General features: G+C 49.6%; 1 protein-coding gene and 2 long non-coding RNA genes across 7 annotated transcripts; 1 reads left to right on the top strand and 2 right to left on the bottom strand.

The window, feature by feature from the left end:
* Positions 1–713: 713 nt before the first annotated feature.
* On the bottom strand, positions 714–8,415 carry LOC145504516 (uncharacterized). The gene is made up of 3 exons (XR_014052262.1): positions 8,014–8,415; positions 5,066–5,212; positions 714–1,479 (listed from the first exon to the last, which is right to left on the bottom strand). It is a non-coding gene; the product is annotated as an uncharacterized LOC145504516 (long non-coding RNA).
* On the top strand, positions 6,131–11,457 carry DMRTA2 (DMRT like family A2). 5 transcript variants are annotated; one of them, XM_081485556.1, is made up of 4 exons: positions 6,180–6,522; positions 6,607–6,996; positions 8,052–8,615; positions 9,959–11,457. In XM_081485556.1, exons 2-4 carry the CDS (start codon positions 6,939–6,941, stop codon positions 11,005–11,007), a joined length of 1,671 nt encoding a protein of 556 aa, XP_081341682.1. In that variant the 5' UTR covers positions 6,180–6,522; positions 6,607–6,938; the 3' UTR covers positions 11,008–11,457. The 5 variants fall into 5 exon arrangements, with proteins under 5 accessions (XP_081341683.1, XP_081341685.1, XP_081341682.1 ...); XM_081485560.1 differs by having other exon boundaries at positions 6,193–6,518; positions 7,787–8,615; XM_081485555.1 differs by having other exon boundaries at positions 6,203–6,518.
* A 1,425-nt stretch (positions 11,458–12,882) lies between these two features.
* Positions 12,883–16,617, bottom strand: LOC145504517 (uncharacterized). The gene is made up of 3 exons (XR_014052263.1): positions 16,061–16,617; positions 15,466–15,662; positions 12,883–14,203 (listed from the first exon to the last, which is right to left on the bottom strand). It is a non-coding gene; the product is annotated as an uncharacterized LOC145504517 (long non-coding RNA).
* Between the last annotated feature and the right edge of the window lie 7,471 nt (positions 16,618–24,088).

Genomic DNA, 24,088 nt, shown 5'->3' on the forward strand with positions numbered 1-24,088 from the left:
GTTAGTGGGGACATGGTGAATCATTAAACGGGGCTATCATAACTGACTAATCATCGCGGGGGGGGGTGGCAGAGGGGGGTGGAATTAAACCACAAACTTACTTCACACATTCCACACATTATTAATTTTCAAATAATTTCAAAAATGTAAATAAATGTAAATTTCATAGTGCTAATATAAAATATAAATAAATGCTTTTGGATAGTTGGATTTGAAAAACTCTTGTTAAGTATGATCTATAAATAGAATAAAGAAAAAATGACAGATGTGACTACATGAAAAATGTTAGTTTTGGTATAACAATAGCAATATAGGATCAACAAAAATGGAGAATGCAGCATATGGTCCAGATAAGAGGATACTGCTGATTTTACTATATAAAGCAATTACAAATTAAGGAAAAGAGAAGCTGTTAGAAAAATAAGTAAAGATATAAGCAGATATTTTTTAAACATGAGTGACCAACACATATGGGGAAAACTAAGGAAATGCCAATTACGGTGACAATAAGATCGCTTTTTCCTGCTTGAACTGGCGAAGATTAAAAAGATCAGCAAAATGCACTGCTGTTGAGTGTGTCCACTGATACAACTTCTCCTGAGTGCTGACAGGTAGCAATCAAAAACTGAAAAAAGCCTCTGGCCCTCTGACTAATCAATCTTATTTCTAGGAATTTATCCTAAGAAAATAATTAGGCAAATTCACAAAGAATGTTCGTTGTATTTTTTTTATTATAGCAAATATTGGAAACAAACTTAAATACCTATTAAAAGGGAATTGGCTAAATAAATTAGGTTACATTTATACAATGAAATATTAAGCAATTCTTTAAAAGATTATGTAGATATATTGATTGATATGAAAAGTGCTTATCATATTTGCAAATTTTAAAAAGTAACAAGAAGTATATTTTTGTAAATGTAGGCACACAGAAATATTCCAGATACACTTTGCTGAAATGTCGAAAATGTTTTACTTATCAGAACAGACAGTAATGTTTCCATTTGGGAAACCTAAAGTCTTGCATCAGGGGTCCCTTTCTTCAGAAAGTTCCTTTGACCCTTCTTTGCCCACTCACACCTCAGCCCTGTACTCCCTGTGAGGTCATTGTTAGGTGACTGGGTCCACAGCTGGCCAATGAACTCTTTAAGGGCCCACGGCGGTTGACTTATCTCCAGTCCTCAGGGCCAGGCACATACCAGGTGCTCGATATTAATGAAATGAATGAATGACCAACGTTCACGTTTCCGTGAATAACCAGCGAGTTGAATAGAATGGAATCGACTGAAAGCCCTTAGGTCTGACCCTACCAGCCCAGAACTGAAGGTGAGAAGAAAAACGCCTGGGAATGGGAGTCGGATCTGGGTGCCGGTCTTCCTCTGGACTCAGCAGCACTGCAACCCCGGGCAAGTCACGTCGCTGAACCTTGGAACCTCGGCAGACATCCGGAAAGGCGGCACGTCACACCTCCCCCAAGGACTGCGGAACAAGCAAGACAGCACACACCAAGCGTTTAGCAGAGTAGCGATACACAGTAGGCACTCAAAACTAGAAGCAAGTAGGAGGGTGATGAACATCACTCTCTGCGCGATTGTCCCAGGCTCAGATGCGCTCAACCAGAAGGATGTGGAGATAGGAAGCCAGGTGGCAAGGGGCGACCGCCCCTCCTGGGCGCGACCTGCAGAGGCAAGGGCTTGAACCAGAGGCGGGCTGCGGCTGGGGCTCTGCCTTGGGGTTCCGACCGCGCTCTCCGCGTGGATGCCCTCGCTCCCTCCGCCTGCAGCTAGGCCCCCGATTCACTCTTTCCCTGGGGGAGTTGAGAGTCCGGGAAGAAGCCGGTCCTGCGGGCGCCAGGGTAAGGGTTCCGAGAGGGGCCTCAGGCCCAGAAACCCACCGTGCCCAGCGAGAGCCCGCGCCTGGAATCCGGCAGAACCTGGACTCTGGCTTCCCTGGTAACCTGAGTTCGAATTCTGTTGTGTCCCGTACTAGTTGTAAGATGTGGGACAAGTCACCTCACCTCTCTGAGTCTGTCTTCTAACCTGTCAAGTGGGATAACAGCACTTGCCTCTCAGAGGAAGAGGGTGGTGTGACTTACGAACGCATGTGAAGGAAGCATGAGGCGCAGGGCCCTCACAGGACAAGCGCCTGAGAAGTCAAGCGCCACGATGGCAGAGGGTCTTTGTGGCTGCAAACCTGTATCTGGGTCTTTGGTCCTGGCCTAGGCCAGATCCGAGACCTCGACCACGCAAAAAGACCATTTTAGGGGCTGGGGACCAGGACTGCAAACTGGGCTGCGCTTCTCCCTGTCCATCTGGGGATGCACGCGGCAGACAATTTTAATGAACGTAGCTCGCGAGTTGATCTGGAGAAAGATGTTGTTGTTGTGTGCCTGTGCGTGTACAGGTGTGCGTGTATCCATGCGCAGGTCGTATGCACAAGAGCGTCTGTAGTTGTGCAGGGAACAGCGTGCTTGGTGCGGCCCGCGTAGACTCCTTTTTCCCAAAGGCACCTTCCCTCTTTTCCCCGCGCCCCCTTCCCGGTTAGGAGTTTCAGCCAAACTAACGGAATCTGAGGGGCAGGGACGGGAGGGGCGATTCCGTCCCGAAGCCACTGATTTGGGGATAATTACTTTTAATGTCAGAAAGATTTAGTTTAATATCATCTCTATTAGGCTGCCGGGAGGGTAATTAAACGGGACGCGCCGCAGCCGGCAAACAGATGGCGTCTGCTCGCTCCGCGGCCGAGGGCAAACAGCGCAAAAGTCAATGCCTCCCGGGTCCCCCCATAGGCGTCCCGGCCCGGCTCCTACTCAGCGCCACCGCGTCCTCTTACAGCCCCCACCCCTGGCCTCTCCCTGGGCCCCCACCAGGAGCATCTCTTTATACCCCAACGCTGCCTGGGCGGGGGCAAAGGTTGGGGGCCAGTCTCAGACGTGCAAGCGGTAGATTTTCGTTGCTCGGAGCGCTCACCCGGGGCCCCCACACCTTGGCACAGCAGAACTGTGTGTGCAAATGAGTTTGAGCTAAGAGGACATGCGTGAGCGAGTGTGTATGTGTGCGATTGTGTGAAGACGGGCTTTCTGCTCTCCGCATCTCATTTTTCCCTGAGGTCTGACTTTCTCTGCCCAGGGTCCGGCGGCCCGCAGGGCCCTGTAGTAGGGTTAGGTCCGTGAACGAGCCAGGCACAAGCGCGTATGCTCTGGTCTAGGTGTTCAGTCACCTGGGTGGGAGTCTGTGGACCTCTGGGTGAGAGGTCACACAGCGAGTGGATGTCTCAGAATGAGAACATGCTTATGAGAGCGCTGTGAAGTCCATCAAACTTTCGGAAGGGGTCCTCTGGGGTGGGAGAGCAGCGTCAGAGATGCGTTTAGATCCCCTGGAGAAGGAAATGGCAATCCACTCCAGTCATCTTTCCTGGGAAATCCCATGGACAGAAGAGCCTGATGAGCTACATTCCATGGGGTCACAAGAGTTGGATAGACTAAGTAACTAAACCACCACCACCACCTGAGGTGTTCAGGTGTGAGAGTGTGTCCAAGACTTGTGCAGAATGAGGTCACACGTGCAGATTGTGTGTCCAGCTGTGAAGCCACACTCCAGCGTGTGTTAGGGGCATAGCCCCTAATGCCTCAATCTGGGCATGCTTTCCCCACCCTTGACGGCCAGGTCCAATGACCCCCTTCCGGTCTGCTCCCCTCTGAGAGCACAGCTCAAATCAGGACTAGCCCAAAGTGGCCTATGGAGGTGTGAGAACAGCCACCTCGTCGGAGGACGGTTACTCTGACTCCTTCCATGACACATGCACTCACATGAGCAAGGGGGACATCAGAACCTCAGAAGAAAAGGTTGTGGTCCTGGACCTGTTGGGTTGTGAATGCGAGGAAAGAGGCCAGACTCTAGGGATGGGCAGGTTCCCTCTGGTTGAGCAGGGGTCCAGGCTGTGTTCTCTCCCCATCTTAAGGAAATAAGATTCCTTCTACACCAGCGGGATAAAACACGGGGACCCCAAACCCTGTGGCTTGACCCTTGGCTGCCGAAGGATCACTGAGACAGGAGTGGGGGAATCTCACAGCGGCCTGGCCTCAACGCCCACCCCCGCCTCCGCCTCCCAAACTAGGCGAACGTCTATACTTCTTTTCGTTTGGGGTTTAAAATGACTCGAAAACTTTATCCAAGGGAGCTCTGGAAGGCGCCTGGCCCCCGGCGCCAGATTTTCTCTCTCCTCCAGCCACCCACCCCCCTCGCCCTGCTAGGGTGCAGTTAACGCATAGATTTCCTTAAGCTCATAACCTCAAGGTGCTGGAAGGTGGGGGTCTGGGTCCTACGCCCCTGCAGGACTTGTTATCCCAGACTCACTCCCTTACCCTCACCCAGAGCGGGAGACGCAATGGGGGCTGATGCCGTTCTCTCTCGGGCTCCAGTGAGTGGAATTTGCTAGGGGCGAACAGCCCGGTTTCTATCATTATCGAAGACCGTCAAGGTCTGAGCATGTCGCGCATGGGCCTGGTCAACTTTCTGGAAGCAATCTCCCCTTACGTGCCAGGCGCTTCCGCGCACCAGCCCCTCCCCTGCCGGGGTCCCCGGCTTGGCTTCGCGGAGGAACTTGAGCGATGTTCTGCAGGATGCAGTGGGAACCCCGCTCGTCTAGCCTTCCCACCCCAGTTGCCCAGCCCCCGGCTCAAAGGGGGCTGCGCTGGCAGCACTTGACCTTCCAGGTGGGAAGGGCTGCGTCCGGAGGCCCCGGCCGAATCTCCGCGCCCAGGACTGCGGGCCAGAGCCTGGGGGCCCTGGAAGTTCGAAAAAGCAACGCGGAAACGCTTCGTTGGGAGTGGAGAGAGAACGACAGGAAATTCATTTTTCTTTTCTCATGAATTAAATGAATTTTCTTTACTTTCGGAGTAAAGAGAAAAGAAAAAGAATGAGAGAACATTAGAACGAGGAAAAGACAAAAAGAAAAGGGAAAGAGAGTTAGAGCTAGAAAACCCCGAAGCGATGCCTCCCGAGCACAGCGGCATTAATTCCAGATGTTGCCATTCAAAAGGGAAACAAAATCCGAAACCTGTTACCTCAGCGCACCGAGCTGTTCCTCAGAGCCGTGACGTCAGGACGGGAGAGTGTAACCAAAGTTAAAACTACTCTTGGGGGCCCGCGGCGACCTTGTCTCCAGACCGGAAGGACAGACAGACTGATGTGCGTCCTGCGTCCAAGGGGATCTGGGGAGTCGGAGAGGCCACTTTTTACTTTCGTTTAAAAAAGAAAATAAAACTGTTTGTTAACTTAAAACAAGGACGAAAATACCCCCCTACCACCACGGAAAAGGTATCTGGATGCTGCAAAAGTGAGGAAAAGAAAGCGCAAGATGGGGCAGAAGGACGAGGTAGGGGGGCTGGGAGGGGAAAGGCGCAGAGCGCACTGCCCAGGCGGTCGCCGACGAGGAAGTGCAATCTCATTTCTCCTCTCCTGGCTCGTTTCTAAAAACGAAAATCGTCAAGGCACACTTACCCTCCGTGATGCCCATCGTATCAGGACTTTTAAAATAAAGGACCTGCGTTTTAAAGGCGGCAAAAGGGGGGAAAAAATTGTCTCAACTACCCCAAACGCGTTGGACTTGGGAGCGAGCCGAAACAGAGCGGCATAGAGGCAGGAAAAATCGTTCTGGCATTTATGCCATGAGCACCCTCCCTTCTCCACCCCCGCGCTCCCACTGCACCCCCACCCCGGCCGCGGTAATTGAATTGTCACCTGCCCCCATCCCGCCCCCGGCCGCCAGGGCTACTTGGGAATGTCGGCCTTGCCAAGCGCCCCTAGCCAGTGAGAGCGGCGCAGCGGAGCCCGCGCCCCAGAAACCGAAGGGTTACACACGTCTACGTAGAGGCGCACTGGACACGGTAATTAGGCGCAATTCACACGCTCTTGGGCACACGGAAACTACTTGTCACGGTATTTTCAACGCTCCTCCTTGCCCACTTTTTTCCACTCCTTCCCTGGCGCGCTCCCTCCCCTCCCCTCCCCGAGGCGCTCAGAGAAGCTTTTGGAGTTTCGAATCTTTCGGACACTGTAGAATGCGGGGCTCCCCGGACGCGGGCCCGGCCAATCAGAGCGCCGTCTGCCTCCCCTGGCCAATGGCAGGCGCCACATTGTTGTCCAATTCTGTCTAATGGAGCCCTAAGGAGCAACAATAGAGCGGGCGAGCGGCTCATTGAGGGTCTGGCAGCGCCGGGCAACTGGGGCCCGGCTGTGCGCAGCGACCGGCGCGCTCCGCGAAGGGACGCGGTGAGGGCCGGGTCGCGGGTTCCAGCCAGTCGATCCCTAAACGGTCCCCCGGCTCCGATTTCTGACGGAAGGGTTGGACTGCGCAGCGTTCAGAGGGGGTCCGGAAGTTCGGACATGGTGACTGAAGGAGGGTGACGTGGTCAGATCAGGGGCCGGGGGCAAGGGGACGAGGCCGAGAGCGCCAGCGTCGCGGGAGAAGCTGGGAGGCGCGCGCAGCGCCCGCGGAGGAGGATCCCCGAGCCCAAGGCAGGTAGTTGAGGGCCTCAGGGAGGGCGGAGGGACGCGGCCCGGCCTTCCGCCCCTGTTGACGAAGCCCGGGCCACTCTGGCTTTAGGGACTGCGCGGCTCGAGGGGCCTGAGGGAAGAGGCAGCGCTCACTGGAACGGGGTCCAGAATTCTTGCGCGGAGACACCAGGATCCGGTCCCGGGCTCAGGCCGGGAACCCGGGACCCAGAGGAGGCCGCGGCGGAAGCTTAGAGTTGGGCCTTCTTGGGCCTTCAGAGGCCAAGGCACAGGGGGGACTCCTGTGTTCTCCGAGACCCAGTTCCAGAGGCGACTCCCAACGCCTCGGTCCCGCCAGCTTGGGCCGTTCAAGTCCCACGAGCCCAACTCCGAGACCAGAACTTGGGAAATCTGCTCCCGAGTGGGGTCCCGCGGGGCCCCAGGATGGGGAGGGCGTGTCTGACGACTGGATCCCTAAACCAGGAGGGGAGGGGAAGGCTGGGTGAGTGGCTCAGCGAAAAGGCTCTCTCTTCTGCAATGCCTAACTTCTGCAAGATACTTTTTCCTCCCCGACTACTTCAGACTACAAGGCTAAAAACTTGTAGTTTTTACTCGATCCCCAGCCCAGCCTATGCCTGAGGGTTCTTTTTTTCACGCACACACCTCTCTCCCGCGTGGACCCTCGGTCCCAGACCCCAATATCACCTGCCTCTCGCTGTTTTTCTCGCCTCTCATGCTAATCTTCGGGGTGGGTTTGCCTATTGAAAAGAAGTTTATTGCTCTGAATTTTTTCTTTAATCCTCATCCCCAGGCCTCCTAAACTCAGCTCCACAACCATTTTCTCTTACTCTCTGGAGGCTCGTACCTTGGAATTTGGAGCCCCCACATTCCCACGGGTGCCTGGGCCCCTGGGCCTAACTTTGCCCCTGAGTTTGTTTCCTCGCCTTCATTCCACTTCCTAGAGCTTTTTTTTTTTTTCTATTCTTGATTTTTTTCTCTCATTCACTTCTCACCAGCGAAAACTGTTCCAGTCCCACCAGCTGATCTCCATGCGTTTGTACTTCCCTCCTCGTCACCCTTCTACAAAACCGAATGTTTCGCCCTGGATTTTCCTGTTTTGGTCTTGGTATCAGTCTAATTGTTGGGTCAAATTTTCCTCTCTAACCCATGTCCCATCAAACATTCTTCTCTACCCGACTAACCTCAGTTATGCTCAAGTTTGGGGGTATTTTTTAAAAAAGAACCCACGTTACATTCATCTGAACCAGTGACTTTCACACTTTTTTCCCCAGCGGAACCACTAATTCAAATGAAACCTACACACAGTGGATAAATGAGTTATAAGAAGAACTCTGATGGGAGTGGGGTGAAGGAGCTGGGCATTTACAAGGAAGCTCCAAAGCAACTCCTCCCAGCAATTTGGTAGCTGCTAGCCAAACTGTCCGCTGCCGGAAGGCCCCTCTCTAAACCTGGATTCCTCAAGGGTGCGCTTTAGCTTAGTGCACCATGCTCTCCTCACCCAAGTTTCTCCTCTCTTCCCACGGTCTTCCACGCCAGGTCCTGCCATGGAGCTGCGCTCCGAGCTGCCCAGCGTACCCGGCGCAGCGACGGCGGCGGCGGCAGCGACGGGGCCGCCCGTGGCTTCGGTGGCGTCCGTGGCAGCGGCGGCGGCGGCGGCCGCTTCGCTACCGGTGAGCGTAGCGGGCGGCTTGCTACGGGCGCCGCCGCTGCTGTTGCGGGCTGCGGAGAAGTACCCGCGGACGCCCAAGTGCGCGCGCTGCCGCAACCACGGCGTGGTGTCTGCGCTCAAGGGCCACAAGCGCTACTGCCGCTGGAAGGACTGCCTGTGCGCCAAGTGCACGCTCATCGCCGAGCGCCAGCGCGTCATGGCGGCGCAGGTGGCGCTGCGCAGGCAACAGGCGCAGGAAGAGAACGAGGCGCGCGAGTTACAGCTGCTCTACGGCACTGCCGAGGGCCTGGCGCTGGCCGCCGCCAATGGCATCATCCCGCCGCGACCGGCCTACGAGGTCTTTGGCTCTGTGTGTGCAGCCGACGGCGGGGGGCCGGGAGCAGGAGCGCCGGCGGGGACCGGGGGCAGCGCCGCGGGCGCGGGGAGCTCAGGTGAGGAGAGGGGAGCAGGGATGGGTCCAGGGGTGCGAGGCCTTAGGGGCTTAATCTCGGTACTGAAAGAGTAGAACCCCGTTCTCCAAATGCCTCAACTGCTGGAGTTGGCCGCTAATCCAGCTCCTAATTTGGCGCATAAACACACAAAACTCTCCTTTCTCCCCTTTCTGAAGCATTTGCACTTTATCCCTTTCTCCCACCGCAGGCCCCAAAGTAGTTTTAATCTTATCGTCTCTACCCAAACGCAGGGATGTCCCAGCTTCCTTGGTTAGTTCACTGGGTCATCTCCCCAGCGCGAAAACCCACACGTCTTATATTTTCCTTCTTTCTGCGCTTCTCCACACGCCGCAGATTACCCACCCCACCCCCAACCTCCCCCACCCCCGCCCTTGCCCCTCTCCTTCCCAACTCTCTTCAGAAATTCCACTGTCTCCAAATCTCCTCCCCCGCCCCGCTTCCTTTTCTCTAGGTATTGAAGACACCGAATTCCGTTTCCACCCCTCAGTCCCCCGGGCGAGATTCGTTTTCTTCTGTTTCCAGTGTTCCCTGATCAACCACCCTGCTCCTTTTTTCCAGCTTCTTTCCCCACTCGTCTCCCTTTTCTCAGAGTATGCGCTCTCTCCCTTCTCTCAATCCCCTTTCCTCCTCCCCCTCTACCCGCTGTCCAGCCCTACTCTTTTTGAGACTCAGGCTGTTTTGGTAGGGCTGGGAATTAGGCCAGGGAGGGGGGGAGGGGGGGTCTCAGCTTCCAGCTTGGGAGGGAAGAACTTCTTAGCTCTTGATTTTGGAAAGGATGGATTAGAAACAGAGGCCCTACTTTTGCCTTTAGAGAGGCTTGAGATCTTATAAACGCCCAAGGTACCTTCCCTTACAGGCTGTGCTGCCCAGGGCCAGAGAGCACCGGGGCTGGGTTGGCTCTTGGAATCACAGGGATAGAGTGAGGCCTTCTATACAGCGTGGTAGTACAGGTGCGAGTCGTGTTGGCTGCTTTTTGAACTCTGGGTCAGGCCACTTCTCCAGAGCAGAGCAAGACTAGGAAGAGTGAAGATGTTAGGCACAGTCGTAGGAAGAGGGTCACTGGACATTGAGTTTACAGGGCATAAGTGGTTGGAGTTCTGGGTACAGAAAGAATGTGCTCTGACAGCCTGGAAAGAGAGCTAGGGCTATAGGAGTTCAGAGGGGAAGGAATGCTGGAGCAAAAAGACGGGCTTTGGAGCCCGGTGAATGAGGGTTGTGGGACTCAGAGGAAAAGGAAGCTGGGATCCGAAGGGCTCAGGTGCCACAGGGTGCGGTCATTTCCGTGCTAACCCCTCCTTACATACCCCTTTCTCCCCTCCTAGAGGCCAAGTTACAGAAGTTTGACTTGTTCCCCAAGACGCTGCTTCAGGCAGGCCGCCCAGTCAGCCCGCAGCCGCAGCCGGGAAAGCCCTTATCACCCGACGGTGCGGACTCGGGTCCTGGGACATCGTCCCCAGAGGTGCGGCCGGGCTCTGGCTCGGAGAACGGCGAAGGCGAGTCCTTTTCGGGGTCACCCCTGGCCCGGGCCTCCAAGGAGGCAGGCGGCAGCTGCCCAGGCAGTGCTGGCCCCGGAGGTGGCGGCGAGGAGGACAGCCCGGGATCCGCCAGCCCTTTGGGTTCAGAATCCGGTTCCGAGGCCGACAAAGAAGAGGCGGAGGCCTCGCCCGCGCCAGGGTTGGGCGGGGGCCCGGGTCCACGGCAGCGGACGCCGCTGGACATCTTGACACGCGTCTTCCCGGGCCACAGGCGGGGCGTCCTGGAGCTGGTGTTGCAGGGCTGCGGCGGCGACGTGGTGCAGGCCATCGAGCAGGTGCTCAACCACCACCGCGGGGGCCTGGCGGCCGGCCTCGGCCCCACCGTGCCCCCAGACAAGGCCGCAGTGGGGGCTGTAGGCGCCGCGGAAGACGCGTGGCCAGGCCGCGTGGACGCCGCGGCCGCCGGCGGCCCGGGGCTCCCCGCTCCGCTGCAGGCGGGCCCCGCCGCACCTCCGCACCACAGACCTTTGCTGGCCGGCGCCATGGCGCCCGGGGCTCTGGGTTCGCTGAGCAGCCGCTCGGCCTTCTCGCCACTGCAGCCCAACGCCAGTCACTTCGGCGCCGACGCCGGCGCCTACCCGCTGGGCGCTCCGCTCGGCCTCAGCCCCCTGCGCCTGGCCTACTCGGCGGCGGCGGCGCACAGCCGCGGCCTGGCCTTCATGGCTCCCTATTCCACCGCTGGCCTGGTGCCCACCCTCGGCTTCCGCCCACCCATGGACTACGCCTTCAGCGATCTCATGCGCGACCGGTCGGCCGCCGCTGCTGTGCACAAGGAGCCAACCTACGGCGGCGGCCTGTACGGGCCCATGGTCAACGGCGCCCCTGAGAAGCAGTAGGGCGAGCGGCCCCGAGCCTGTCGGCCGCCAAACAGGGACCCCAGCTTTGTCCCCGCGGGCCGCCGGCCAGTCCTCGCCTGCTGCGCTCTCTGCGCCCCGGCTGGGGTCCTCTCGCTCCATGGTGGTTTTCAGTTTTGTTTTGGACAGTGGGTGGGGAGAGCCGAGCAGAGAGGAGCAGCTTCGGGTGCAGATGTTCTCGGAGGGGATGCGCCACCCAGATCCTCGACCCCGACCCCCTCATCAAGGCTCCCCAGCCTTTCAAAAGGCCAGGAATTCTTGAGAATTCAGAGGCTGCAGCCGCCGCGCCATCTCCTGCTTCTCCTGTCTCTATGCTCGTCCCACCTGCCCGCGCTCGTAAATGGATGGCAGGATAGTCTGTCTTCTGTGTCTCCCTTTCCTTAAAAAAGTTTAAATATTCTCTCTAACAAATATAAATTTAGGATGTATAAATCTCTTGGCACTGAGTCGAGTCTTTGGGACACACATATATATCGATATCAATTGTTTAAAAAAAAAAAGGAAACAAGTTCTAAGGTGCACTTTCCTCGTTGCGGTATTTGTCGCTCTCTTTGTTGCTTATGCCGATAAGCATGGGTTTCCTTGGTGCAGTGTGAGTTTTTATATATGTATAAATCTATATATAAACTATACATATATATACAAGCCAGTGTATAATGTTATAAAATGGAATTCTAAGTTATTAATTGTAATCTGTAGGTGACCTCGGTATTAACGTGAAAAATATTCAAAAACAAGCAAAAAAAAAAAGGACAAGAAGGAAAAAATTAGACTATGCGCGCTTTGTACTTATCAGGTTTTATAGATGAAATATATTGTAAACTCGAGACGAATCCTGCCCACCCGCCCCTCTTGCCTGCGGCCGGTCTCTCCCTGAAGAGCGGTCAAGGTGCGCACGAAAGCAGGAATGGAGTGACGTGTGACTGAGCCAGAGCCGCCCGCTGGAGCCCATCCCCCGCCTCCCCGCACTCGCCAAACACCTCGGCCGAAAGGCCGGCAGCGGGACACGCTGCTGAAGAGAATGGCTCACTTTGTGCTTTCCTTTGCATAGACATGAGCTAGAAATAAATGTTATTTTCTAAGAAAACAACACCGAATCCCGTCCCGCTTCTCGGGCGGCCGGGTTGAAAAATCTTAATTTCTCGCGGAAGCCGCGGTGCCCGGGAGAAGCTTGGCCGAGGTCTGGCGGGTGCTACGACCTTCGGGGGTGCTGGACGAGGAGACTTCCAGCCGCGCCTGGGAGAGGCGTGCGCTCGGCCCTCCGGGAGGAGTGGCGCCCGCTGCTCGCGTGGGACCTGGTGTCCCTCCAGCTCCCGCTCGGGCGGGCGGCGGGGTCGCCTGGCCAGTGCTCTCTGTCCCTGGAATCCTGCGAGGCTGGCGGCCCGGCTCCTGTTCAGATCTGGGCGCCCACCGCGCGCCTCCCTGCTGGGTTTTGGAACGAACCGCAGCCGAGGCACAACCAGGAGACTGGGGCGGGAAGGCTAAGACCGTGTTCCCACAGAGGCCAGAGGCCTGGGAGTTATTTGGGGGTGGCGGGGTGTCGGAGTGCTGCCTTCGCCCTAGGCAGTGTAATCTGAGTGGCAGTGAGGACGAGCTTTCCAGCCCGACCTCAGTCCTCACTCCGCATCCCTTTTTCCTTCCCTGCTTTAGCGGAGCAGAGGAAATTAGCGGCTCCGGGGCCGACCCCCTCCTCCGGCCTCCCGCGTCCCTCCAGCTCCCAGCTGGGTGACTCCCCCTCTCCGAGAAACTGGGCGCGCCCCCTCCCCTAGGCTGGGCCGGCGACTTCCCAAGGTAAACTTCTGGGGCCGACTCGAGTTCCGCCAGGCGGTGAAACTTAATAGCAGGACAAGAAAACGGTTTAATAAAGAAGGGCTTTAATAGGGAACTAATTTGATTGAGTTGCCTAATTCCACTTTAATTGGAAAGGGGTTTGGCTGTTTGGTTATAAAGTGGGAGGGTGAGGGAGAGCTGGAAGTGGGGGGCGGTGAGAAGGAGCGAGAGAAGAAAGATGGGGCAAGAGAGATGGCGCGAGACAGGCAATGAAGATAAGGAAGGAAAGGAGAGAGAGGGGGAAAAGGAAAGAGGAAAGAGTTACCTAGGAAGTAGAGAGGAAGGTGGGAGAAAGTGAGCGGAGCTTCTAGAAGTGTGAACTTGCTTGTGCTTCAAGGCTACGCTCTCCTGCTTCCCACTCCAGGTTTTCGGAAGCCTCCCATTTTCTCTCATTCTGGGTTCCAGCCACCCCCTCCTCAGCATCTGCCCTTATCCCCACTCGAGATGAACTTAAGATCGGCCTTGATCATCTGGTTTCAGGAGGGATCTACACTGGGTGCTCTGAAGTTCTTGGTTCCTGATGGTCCTCAAGCCAGGCCTAGGGAGGCTGCCTACGGGCCCGTGTTAACCACTCTCTAAAATTCCTAGAGCTTCATAGATTCCAAGGTCATTATTGTAGTTCATCCTCACAGGCAAATCATCAAGAAACTGAGATCCAGAGTGGTTCAGAGACTTTCCACCCATCAGGGGACCTTGGATCTCTTTTCCTTGCATTTTCCCACTGGGCCTACTCCTCCTCCTCCTCTCTTGAAGCGGTGTCGGCTGACCGACGGTGGGGGCTCTGCGGAAATCGTGCTCCTGTGTACACACGCGGCCCAGAGAGGAGAAACGACTTGCTCCTAGCGCCCAGAGAGGCCGCGGGGCCTCCGTTAGGTTCGAACCGTCATCTTTCATAGAGCTCAGAACGGTTCTCAGGCGGTGGAAGTTAGAGGGGGTGGGGTAGTGGGGTTCCAAGGTTCCCCTTCTCGCTGGTCCGATGGAAACCCAGGGCAGTCAGTCACGGCGTCGGCGTCTGGCGAAGGCCTACATCTATTGGCGCTCCAGACTCCACTGCCCACTGAGCAGTCAGGAAGACTAAGACAGTGACCCGTTCAGGGTCGGACCTGTGCGAGCAGCGGGAATTGGGAGCCCAGGAAGCTCAAGCCAGGTTGCTGCGTTGCACCGGTGGGAGTGACGGGGGGTGGGTGAGGAGGCACCTCGGGTTCAGGGAGCTTCCTCGGTGGACTGGAGGGGGCTGGGCCCCGAGGTCGCTGGGATCCTCATTGGGGAAGAGCTTGAGGTTCTTGAATTGGGCAGTGCTCTCTCCCCTGATGAAGAGGACAAAGATGGGAGCATAACCTCTTTTCTCCTGGAGGGGAAAGATGGGACAGGAGTTCCCTTCTTGATCTGTACTGGCTGTTTATTTCCAAACCCTCCCCTAAGCCTGCTGGAGCCGACCCTGGGCTGGACTACCTTGCGGGAGACACCACTGAAACAGTAGTCTTTAAAAATTATCTCCCCTTCGAGCCCAACAGCAACAGCTCCATGCTACTGAGTGTCTGCTGTGTGCCAGAACCTGTACTAAGCATATTACCTGCACAGGACCCTCCTGGGATGGGGCAGGGGAGGAAGAGCCAAGAGCTGGGATCCAGGCTCTGTCCTTGGCCAGGTGTATTCATTCACAGATCACTGAAGTCAGCAAGTATTTACTCAGTGCTTACTGAATGCCAAACCCAGTGCAAGACAGGTGCCATCCCTGCCCAATAAAAACTGTGTTGGGAGTTAAGTCAGGAGACAGCTAAGCAGGCAAGGAGGATGTGCTGACCAGTGTCAAGGAGGTCTGCCAGGGAGGTCTACCAATGAAAGGAAAGCTAGGCACGGTGCTTCACCTTAGTTTCCTTCTCAGTTAAATAGGGCTGTGGTAGCCTATGCCACTTTGACTGCTGTGAGAATTAAATGAGATACGGTGCAAAAAGCTCTTAGTCAGTACTCACTACTCAATGCCTACTCACTAGGCTTCCGTTATTGTAATTCTCAGATTCTTTGGTATGGACATTGTCCCAATTCACAGAGGAGGAAATGGCTCAGAGGGATAGAGTGACTGGGACAAATTCAGCTTATAAATTCTTAAAGTGTCACGAGTTATGGGAGACACTCTGCCCAGGGCAAGAGGCCACAGAGAAAGGTCATCAGGTTGAAGAGTGTGGGTTCTGAAGATGCTTCTGAGACAGAGGAAGGCTGCAACTGGGTTCCAAGAAGCTTGATGAGGGGCAGCATTGCAATTCATGGAAGGAAATTAGTGAAGGAATGACGTGTCCCTCTAAAGGAGCAGGTGGAGAGGAAGGAGTTGGGGGCAGGCTGTGATTAGAGGTTAGAGGTTAGGTCATGGAGATCCTTGAACTCCAGTCTAAGGGGTCTGGCTTTTAGAGTGTGGGTACTGGTAGACGCTGATAGCAGAGCCTGGTGAGATTTGCATTTGTATTGGATAGCCTAGGGCTTCCCTGGTGGCTCAGACAGTAAAGAATTCACCTGTAATGCAGGAGACCCTGGTTCCATCCCTGCACTGGGAAGATTCAACCTGTGTTGGGAAGATCCTGGATTAGATAGATTGTTAGGAGGGAGGCTGATCACCTCTGAGGAGGAGCTGTGAGAGATGGGAGCACCAAAAATGGCCAGTGGGAGCAGGAACAGGAAGAGAAGCACTGCTGGGAGCCAGACTCTCCATTGGTGATCCAATGTGGGGAGTTAGCTGGGAGCAGAGCTCATGGCTGATTTGCGGATGTCTGGGCTGGGTGACTCATTGAAGGTGATACTCAGAATGTGGGCTCCTGAAACAGAGGCAAGGTAGGAGGGTGAGGAACATTTTTTCAATATTCAAACTACAGACTTGGAAGGATTTATAGGGCCTCTAGGAATGGACACCGAAATGGTAGAGTCAACATTTGAGTGGCAGCAGGGCCTTGGGAGGATGAATGTGTCAGCACTACCTGGACACAGGACTCTCTTAGTAGAGGCCATGGACCAGGGAAGGGTGTCAAGATCCCAGACATTGGAGTTCTGCCTCTCACCATTTTTGTTCATGCCAAGAAGGCTGGCATATTAAAATTATTCTCTTAAAACTTTACACCCTTTAAAGGTCATTGTCCTGGGGCAGGACCCTGGGCAGTCAGTCCTGGATCTATTGTGACACAATGGAGCTTAAAACTTAAACTTTGAGACTCCTCACCTGTACACGTTCTTTCCAAGGTCTTGCATTTGGTGTACATAGTCAAGTGGCTTCTTTGTCTTAAAGTTTCAGGCTCCATTAAAAATTGCATCTGCTACTGCACAACATTGGTCACACCTTCTGGTTTCCTGTTTCTGTTAATTATTGCTGCATAGCAAATACCTCCAAATGTAGTGACTTAAAACAATAATCATTTTACTACCTCACGTTTTTGTGGGTCAGGAATTTGGACAGGGCATGGGCTTCCCTGGTGGCTCAGAGGGTAAAGAATCTGCCTGCAAAGCGGGAGACCTGGATTCACTCCCTGGGTTGGGATGATTCCTGGAGGAGGGCATGGCAACCCACTCCAGTATTCTTGCCTGGAGTATCCCCATGGACAGAAGAGCCTGGTGAGCTACAGTCCATGGTTGGCAAAGAGTCAGACACGACTGAGCGACTAAGCACAGCACAGCACATCTCAGTTTGGAGTTCTTCCGTGGCCTCTAGTAAAAAATATGCAATGTCTTTTATTTTATTTTATTGGGCTTCCCTGATGACTCAGTGGGTGGAGAATCTACCTGCAATGCAGGAGACACCAGAGTCATTAGTTTGATCCCTGGGTCAGGAAGATGCCCTGGAGAAGGAAATGGCAACCTACTCCAGTATTCTTGCCTGGGAAATCCCATGGACAGAGGAGCCTGACAGGCTACAGTCCAAAGGGTCGCAAAGAGTTAGACATGACTGAGCGACTAAGCACATGGCTGGGTCATTCTAAAAACTGTCCCATACAGTGCTGATGGAGATCTCTTAGTGGTATTCAGCTGGTGGATGTGTTGGTCTGGAGGGTAACAGCTTCGTCACATGTCTGGTGCCTTTGCATGGATGGCAGGAAGGCTGGGCTCAGCTGGACCATTGATTGGAGCACCTATCTGCAGCCCTTTGTTAGAGTGGCCCAGGGTATCAGACCTCTTACATGTTGACTCAGGGTTCCAAGAGCAGGTATTTCAGTGAACAAAGTGAAAGCTATGTAGCCCTTTACAATCTAGCCTTACAGATCAAGGAATGTAACAAGACTCTACTGTTGCAAGTGACTAACACCCAAGTCACACTAACTTAAAAAGAGGTAATTGATGTCCTCCTTGAAAGCAATCCTCAGTTACCAAGGCTTCTGCAGGATATAGGGCCTCTGGAAAACCAAACTTTCTGGACAGTTGAATATCCATTTTAGCCCTACTAGTTTTGTTTTAACATTTTAGGGTAGGAGCTACATAAAATATGCTACTTGCTTTTCCATTTTCGTTTCCAAGGGACACTGATATACTCTAAACTTTCTCTGATTCAAACTCATCTCAGGATATACCACAATCGGACCATGGGGTCTAGTTGCAAAGAGAGTTCATTGGCTCAGGGACTAAGAGACTCAACATTTCTGGGATTTTCTGGTGCACTTTCATTTTGAAAGCCTTTTATCATGAAAGATTTCAAGCATTTAAGAAAGTTTAGAGAAGAATATGATAAGTCTTTACATATTCATCACAGAACTTAACTAATTACTAACATTTGCCATATTTGTTTGGTCTAAATTTTTCTTTGAAGTATTTAAAAATAAATTACTGACATTGTAAAGTTCCATTGTGAAATACTTCACTGTGCATTTCTAAAGCATGAGACATTTTCTTACAGAACTGCAGTATTGTTAATACACTATCAATAATAAAAATAATTCCTTTATATTATCTAATACTCAAAATGTATTAAGATTTACCCAATTGCCCCCATTGGGGATAGACTTATTTGTTTGTCTAAGTGGTAAAGAGTGGCACTAGTTGTAAAGAACCCACCTGCCAACGCAGAAAATGTAAGAGACATGGATTGGATCCCTGAATCAGGAAGATCCCCTGGAGGAAGGCATGGTGACCCACTCTACTATTCTTGCCTGGAGAAACCCCATGGACAGAAGGGCCTGCTGGGCTAAGTCCATAGGGTTGCAAAGAGTCAGACGTGACTGAGCATGCATGGACATACATATAACATATAACTTATTGATTGTTTGAACCAGGATTTGGTCATCTATAGCAGATCCTATCAGAGTCTCATTTATATCCCTAGGGCCGTTTAGTTCACTTATTTCCAGCTTCCAGAAACAGTTTTTCTATGTGTAAGGGCTTTAAGTTTAGAATCGCAGAAGCAAGTGGCACGCCAGAGTTGGGGTAGTGAGAGCCTTTTGTCCAGAGTAGGCAGTGAGTGGGTACATGATTTGTAGAGAGTTTAAAACAATAATAATACTGACAGGTTTGTCAGCTTTTTAAATTATCACCAGAGCCCAGAAATTCTGAAAAATGTCAGAAAGAAAATATTACTTACCTTAAAAACATTGTTGGTGATCAAAGTCCTAAACAAACCTTGCAGTGGCTGTGTGTGTATACAGATAGATAGACACATGTATATAATACATTCATATATTTCTTTCTTTTATTATTTAAAATTTTTTATTTTTATTATTATTTTTTATTTGACTGTTCTGTGATACATTGCTAAGTGGTGGAATGCACAAATAGATTTGCATAACCACCATCACAATCAGGATTCAGAACATCTCCATCACTCCAGAAAACTGGCCATGCTGCTCCTTCATGATGAAAACTTTTCCTCAACCTCTAGCCCTTGGCACCCACTGTTCTCTGCTTTACAGTTCCTTCTTTTCCAGAGTGTTATACAGGTGGAATCATATGGTATGTGGCCTCTTCAGATTGGCTTCTTTCACTCACCATAATGCCTTTAAGGTTCAACCAAGTTGTTGCATATGTCAGTAGTTCATTCATATTTATTGCTGCATAGTATCCAATTAAATGGATGTACCACAGTTTGCTAATCCATTCACTGTTGAAAGACTTTTGGATTGTCTTCATTTTTGGTGATTATGAATGGATGAATGGAACTGCTATAAACTATGAACAATCTTTTGTGTGATCACAGGTTTTCATTTGTCCAGGGTAAATACTTGGAAGCATGATTGCCAAGTCATATGGTAAGTGTATGTTTAACTTTATATTTTCAGAGGGGTGATACCATTTTGCTTTTTCACCAGCAACATATGAGAGTTGCTGCATCATCACTCTTGCTTTGTCTGGCTCATTTTTTTAAAGCTTTTCTGATAGTAGTGCAGTGGTATCTTATTGTGGTTTTGATTTGCATTTCCCTAATGACTAATGCGGAGAAGGCAATGGCACCCCACTCCAGTATTCTTGCCTGGAGAATCCCAGGGACGGTGGAGCCTGGTGGGCTGCTGTCTCTGGGGTCGCACAGAGTTGGACACGACTGAAGCGACTTAGCAGCAGTTGTTTACAATATTCCCTTATAATCCTTTAAAAGAATTCTTTAAGGCCAGTAGCAGTGCCCTTCTTTCATTTCAGATTTTAGTAATTTGAGTCTTTTTCCTCAATCCTTAGTCTTTTTTCTTGGCCAGTCTAGCTAAAAGATTGTCAACTCTGTTAATCTTCAAAACAATGTATAATTTTTGTGTATGATGTTAGAAAGTGTTCTAGTTTCATTGGTGCAGTTTTCCCAGCACCACTTGTTAAAGAAGTTGTCTTTTCTCCATTGTATATTCTTGCTTCCTTTGTCAAAGATAAGGTGTCCATAGGTGTGTGGATTTATCTCTGGGCTTTCTGTTTTGTTCCATTGATCTATATTTCTGTCTTTGTGCCAGTACCATACTGTTTTGATGACTGTGGCTTTGTAGTAGAGCCTGAAGTCAGGCAGGTTGATTCCTCTAGTTCCATTCTTCTTTCTCAAGATTGCTTTGGCTATTTGAGTTTTTTTGTATTTCCATACAAATTGTGAAATTATTTGTTCTAGTTCTGTGAAAAATACCATTGGTAGCTTGATAGGGATTGCATTGAATCTATTGATTGCTTTGGGTAGTGTACTCATTTTCACTATATTAATTCTTCCAATCCATGAACACGGTATATTTCTCCATCTATTTGTGTCCTCCTTGATTTCTTTCATCAGTGTTTTATAGTTTTCTATATATAAGTCTTTTGTTTCTTTAGGTAGATATATTCCTAAGTATTTTATTCTTTTTGTTGCCATGGTGAATGGTATTGTTTCCTTAATTTCTCTTTCTGTTTTCTCATTGTTAGTGTATAGGAATGCAAGGGATTTCTCTGTGTTAATTTTATATCCTGCAACTTTACTATATTCATTGATTAGCTCTAGTAATTTTCTGGTAGAATCGTTAGGGTTTTCTACGTAGAGGATCATGTCGTCTGCAAACAGTGAGAGTTTTTACTTCTTCTTTTCCTATCTGGATTCCTTTTATTTCTTTTTCTGCTCTGATTGCTGTGGCCAAAACTTCCAAAGCTATGTTGAATAGTAGTGGTGAGAGTGGGCACTCTTGCCTTGTTCCTGACATTAGGGAAATAAACTCAAAATGGATTAAAGATCTAAACATAAGACCAGAAACTATAAAACTCCTAGAGGAAAACATAGGCAAAACACTCTCCGACATAAGTCACAGCAGGATCCTATATGACCCACCTCCCAGAATATTGGAAATAAAAGCAAAAATAAACAAATGGGACCTAATGAAACTTAAAAGCTTTTGCACAACAAAGGAAACTATAAGCAAAGTGAAAAGACAGCCTTCAGAATGTGAGAAAATAATAGCAAACGAAGCAACGGACAAACAATTAATCTCAAAAATATGCAAGCAACTCCTGCAGCTCAATTCCAGAAAAATAAACGACCCAAACAAAAAATGGGCCAAAGAACTAAACAGACATTTCTCCAAAGAAGACATACAGATGGCTAACAAACACATGAAAAGATGCTCAACATCACTCATTATTAGAGAAATGCAAATCAAAACCACAATGAGGTACCATTTCACGCCCGTCAGAATGGCTGCTATCCAAGTCTACAAGCAATAAATGCTGGATAGGGTGTGGAGAAAAGGGAACCCTTTTACACTGTTGGTGGGAATGCAAACTAGTACAGCCACTATGGAGAACAGTGTGGAGATTTCCTTAAAAAACTGGGAATAGAACTGCCATATGACCTAGCAATCCCACTGCTGGGCATACACACCAAGGAAACTAGAATTGAAAGAGACACGTGTACCCCAATGTTCATTGCAGCACTGTTTATAATAGCCAGGACATGGAAGCAACCTAGATGTCCATCATCAGACTAATGGATAAGGAAGCTGTGGTACATATACACAATGGAATATTACTCAGCCATCAAAAACAATACGTTTGAATCAGTTCTATTGAGATGGATGAAACTGGAGCCCATTATACAGAGTGAAGTAAGCCAGAAAGAAAAACACCAATACAGTATATTGATGCATACATATGGAATTTGAAAGATGGTAACGATAACCCTATATGTGAGACAGAAAAAGAGGCACAAATGCATAGAACAGTCTTATGGACTCTTTGGGAGAAGGTGAGAGTGGGACAATCTGAGAGAATAGTATTGAAACATGTATATTATCATATGTCAAACAGAATGGCATTCCAGGTTTGATGCATGAGATAAATGCTCAGGGCTGGGTCAATGGCATTGACCCAGAGGGATGGGATGGGGAGGGTGGTGGGAGGGGGGTTCAGGATGGGGAACACATGTAAACCCATGGCTGATTGATGTCAATGTATGGCAAAAACCACTACAATATTGTAAAGTAATTAGCCCCCAACTAAAATAAATAAATTAATAAAAAAAGAAAAAATGTATAATATTACTTTGTATGTTGTTTTTCTATGTTCTATTTCATTAATTTCCACTCTAATCTTTATTATTTCCTTTCTCTACTTGCCTTGGGTTTGGCTTGTTCTTTTTATTATTGAATGTTGAACATTTGTTTTTATATGTTCTTAAATATAAAAACTTTTAAAACTTAAAATTCAACATTCAAAAAACTAAGATCATGGCATACAGTCCCATCACTTTATGGCAAATAGAAGGGGAAAAAGTGGAAGCAGTGACAGATTTTGTTTTCTTTGGCTCCAAAATCACTGTGGGATGGTGACCGCAGCCATGAAATTAAAAGACACTTGCTTCTTGGAAGGAAAGCTATGACAAATCCAGACAGTGTATTAAAAAATAGAGACATCCATCGCTTTGCTGACAAAGATTTATATAGTCAAAGCTATGGTTTTTTCAGTAGTCATATATGGGTGTGAGAGTTGGACCATAAAGAAGGCTGAGCACCAAAGAATTGATGCTTTCTAATTGTGGTGCTAGAGAAGGCTCTTGAGAGTCCCTTGGACTGCAAGGAGATCTAACCAGTCAATCCTAAAGGGTATCAACCTGAATATTCATTGGAAGGACTGATGCTGAAGCTCCTATGCTTTGGCCACCTGATGTGAAGAGCTAACTCATTGGAAAAGACCATAAAGCTGAGAAAGATTGAAGGCAGAAGGAGAAGGGGATGGCAGAGGATAAGATGGTTAGGTAGCATCACTGACTCAATGGACATGAATTTGAGCAAACTCTGGGAGACAGTGAAGGACAGGGAAGCCTGGTGTGCTGCAGTCCATGGGGTCACAAAGAGTTGTATACAACTTAGCGGCTGAAAAAGACTGAGCATTTGTTTTTGTATGTTTTGGATACAAGTCCTTTGTTGGATATGTAATTTGCAAGTTTTTTCTTTCAGTCTGTAGCTTATCTTTTCATTCTCTTAACAGTACCTTCCACAGAGAAAAGTTTCAAATTCTCATTAAGTTCGATTTATCAATTTTTAAAGAATTATTTTTGGGGTATCATATCTACAAACTGTTTGCTTAAAGTCATAAAGATTTTCTATATTTTCTTCTAAAATTTTAATAACTTTATATTTTAACTTTTGACCCATGACTCATTTTGAGTTAATTTTTGTAAAAGGCATGAAGTTCAGATTGAAATTTATGTTTCTGTGTACAGGTGAACATATGTTCTAACACTATTTGTTGAAAAGACTATCATTTCACTATTGAACTGTCTCTGCACCTTTGTTGAAGGAACAATTGGCCCTGTCTATGTGCATTTATTTATGGATTCTATTTTGTTCCTTTGGTTTATGTATCTATCCTTTTGTTAATCACACATCATCTTCCTCACTGTAGCTTTAAAACTGAGTGCCACGAATCCTTCAACTTTATTCATTTTAAAAAAAATTGCTTTGATTATTTTAGTTCCTTTTAGCTCTCCTTATAAATTTTAGAATATGTTTGTTTGTATTTGCAAAAATTCCTCCTGGAATTTTGGTTAGAGTTGTGTTGAATTGATAGTTTAATTTCAGTTTCAGGGAAGAATTGAATTTTAACTATATTGAGTATTTGAACCCATGATCATGATATGGCTCTCCTTCCATTTCTTCCATCAGCTTTTCATCGTTTTCAGCACGCAGATTTTGAACGTGTTGTGTTAGATTAATACCTCTTTCATTTGCGGGGAGTGGGGGAAACCATTGAAAGTGCTCTTTTAAACGTTTTTGGTTTCCAATTGTTCATTACTATTATACATGCATTTCATATTTATAAGCAGACATTATATCTTACAACTTTGCTAAATTCACTTATTAGCAGCTTTTTTGTATATTCCTTGGGATTTTCTGCATAAATCATCATCTCATCTTTTAAGTAGGGATAGTTTTACTTCCACTACAATGTTGAATGGGAGTTATGAGAGTAGAGATCCTTGCCATATCTTAATCTTAGGAGGGAAAGATTTAGTCTTTTACCGTTAGTTCTGGATGTACTATTTTAGATTTCAGGCTAACTTTAAGTCCAGGCTGTGGAGGGGGAGAGGGGAGGGGGAGGGGGTGGGGTGCTGGCGGGGTATTAGAGGAGTGAAACAAGAAAACTCACCACTGGGTTAGTGGTTCTTCATGTTCTGGTTTCCTTCCTCAACACTCCTGTTATTATTTACTTTTCAGAGTCTTCAGATGACAGGTCCAAGTGTCCTTTCTGGGAAGTTTTGGTTGCATACAATGGGAGAGAGAGGGTGAAATGTGCTTACTCCAACTCAACTGGAACCAGAGCCAAATCGTTTCTTTTTAAT

This window comes from Giraffa tippelskirchi, chromosome 5 (genome assembly GCF_054371585.1).
Source record: "Giraffa tippelskirchi isolate mGirTip1 chromosome 5, T2T-mGirTip1v1.2.pri, whole genome shotgun sequence".
Taxonomy (NCBI): domain Eukaryota; kingdom Metazoa; phylum Chordata; class Mammalia; order Artiodactyla; family Giraffidae; genus Giraffa; species Giraffa tippelskirchi.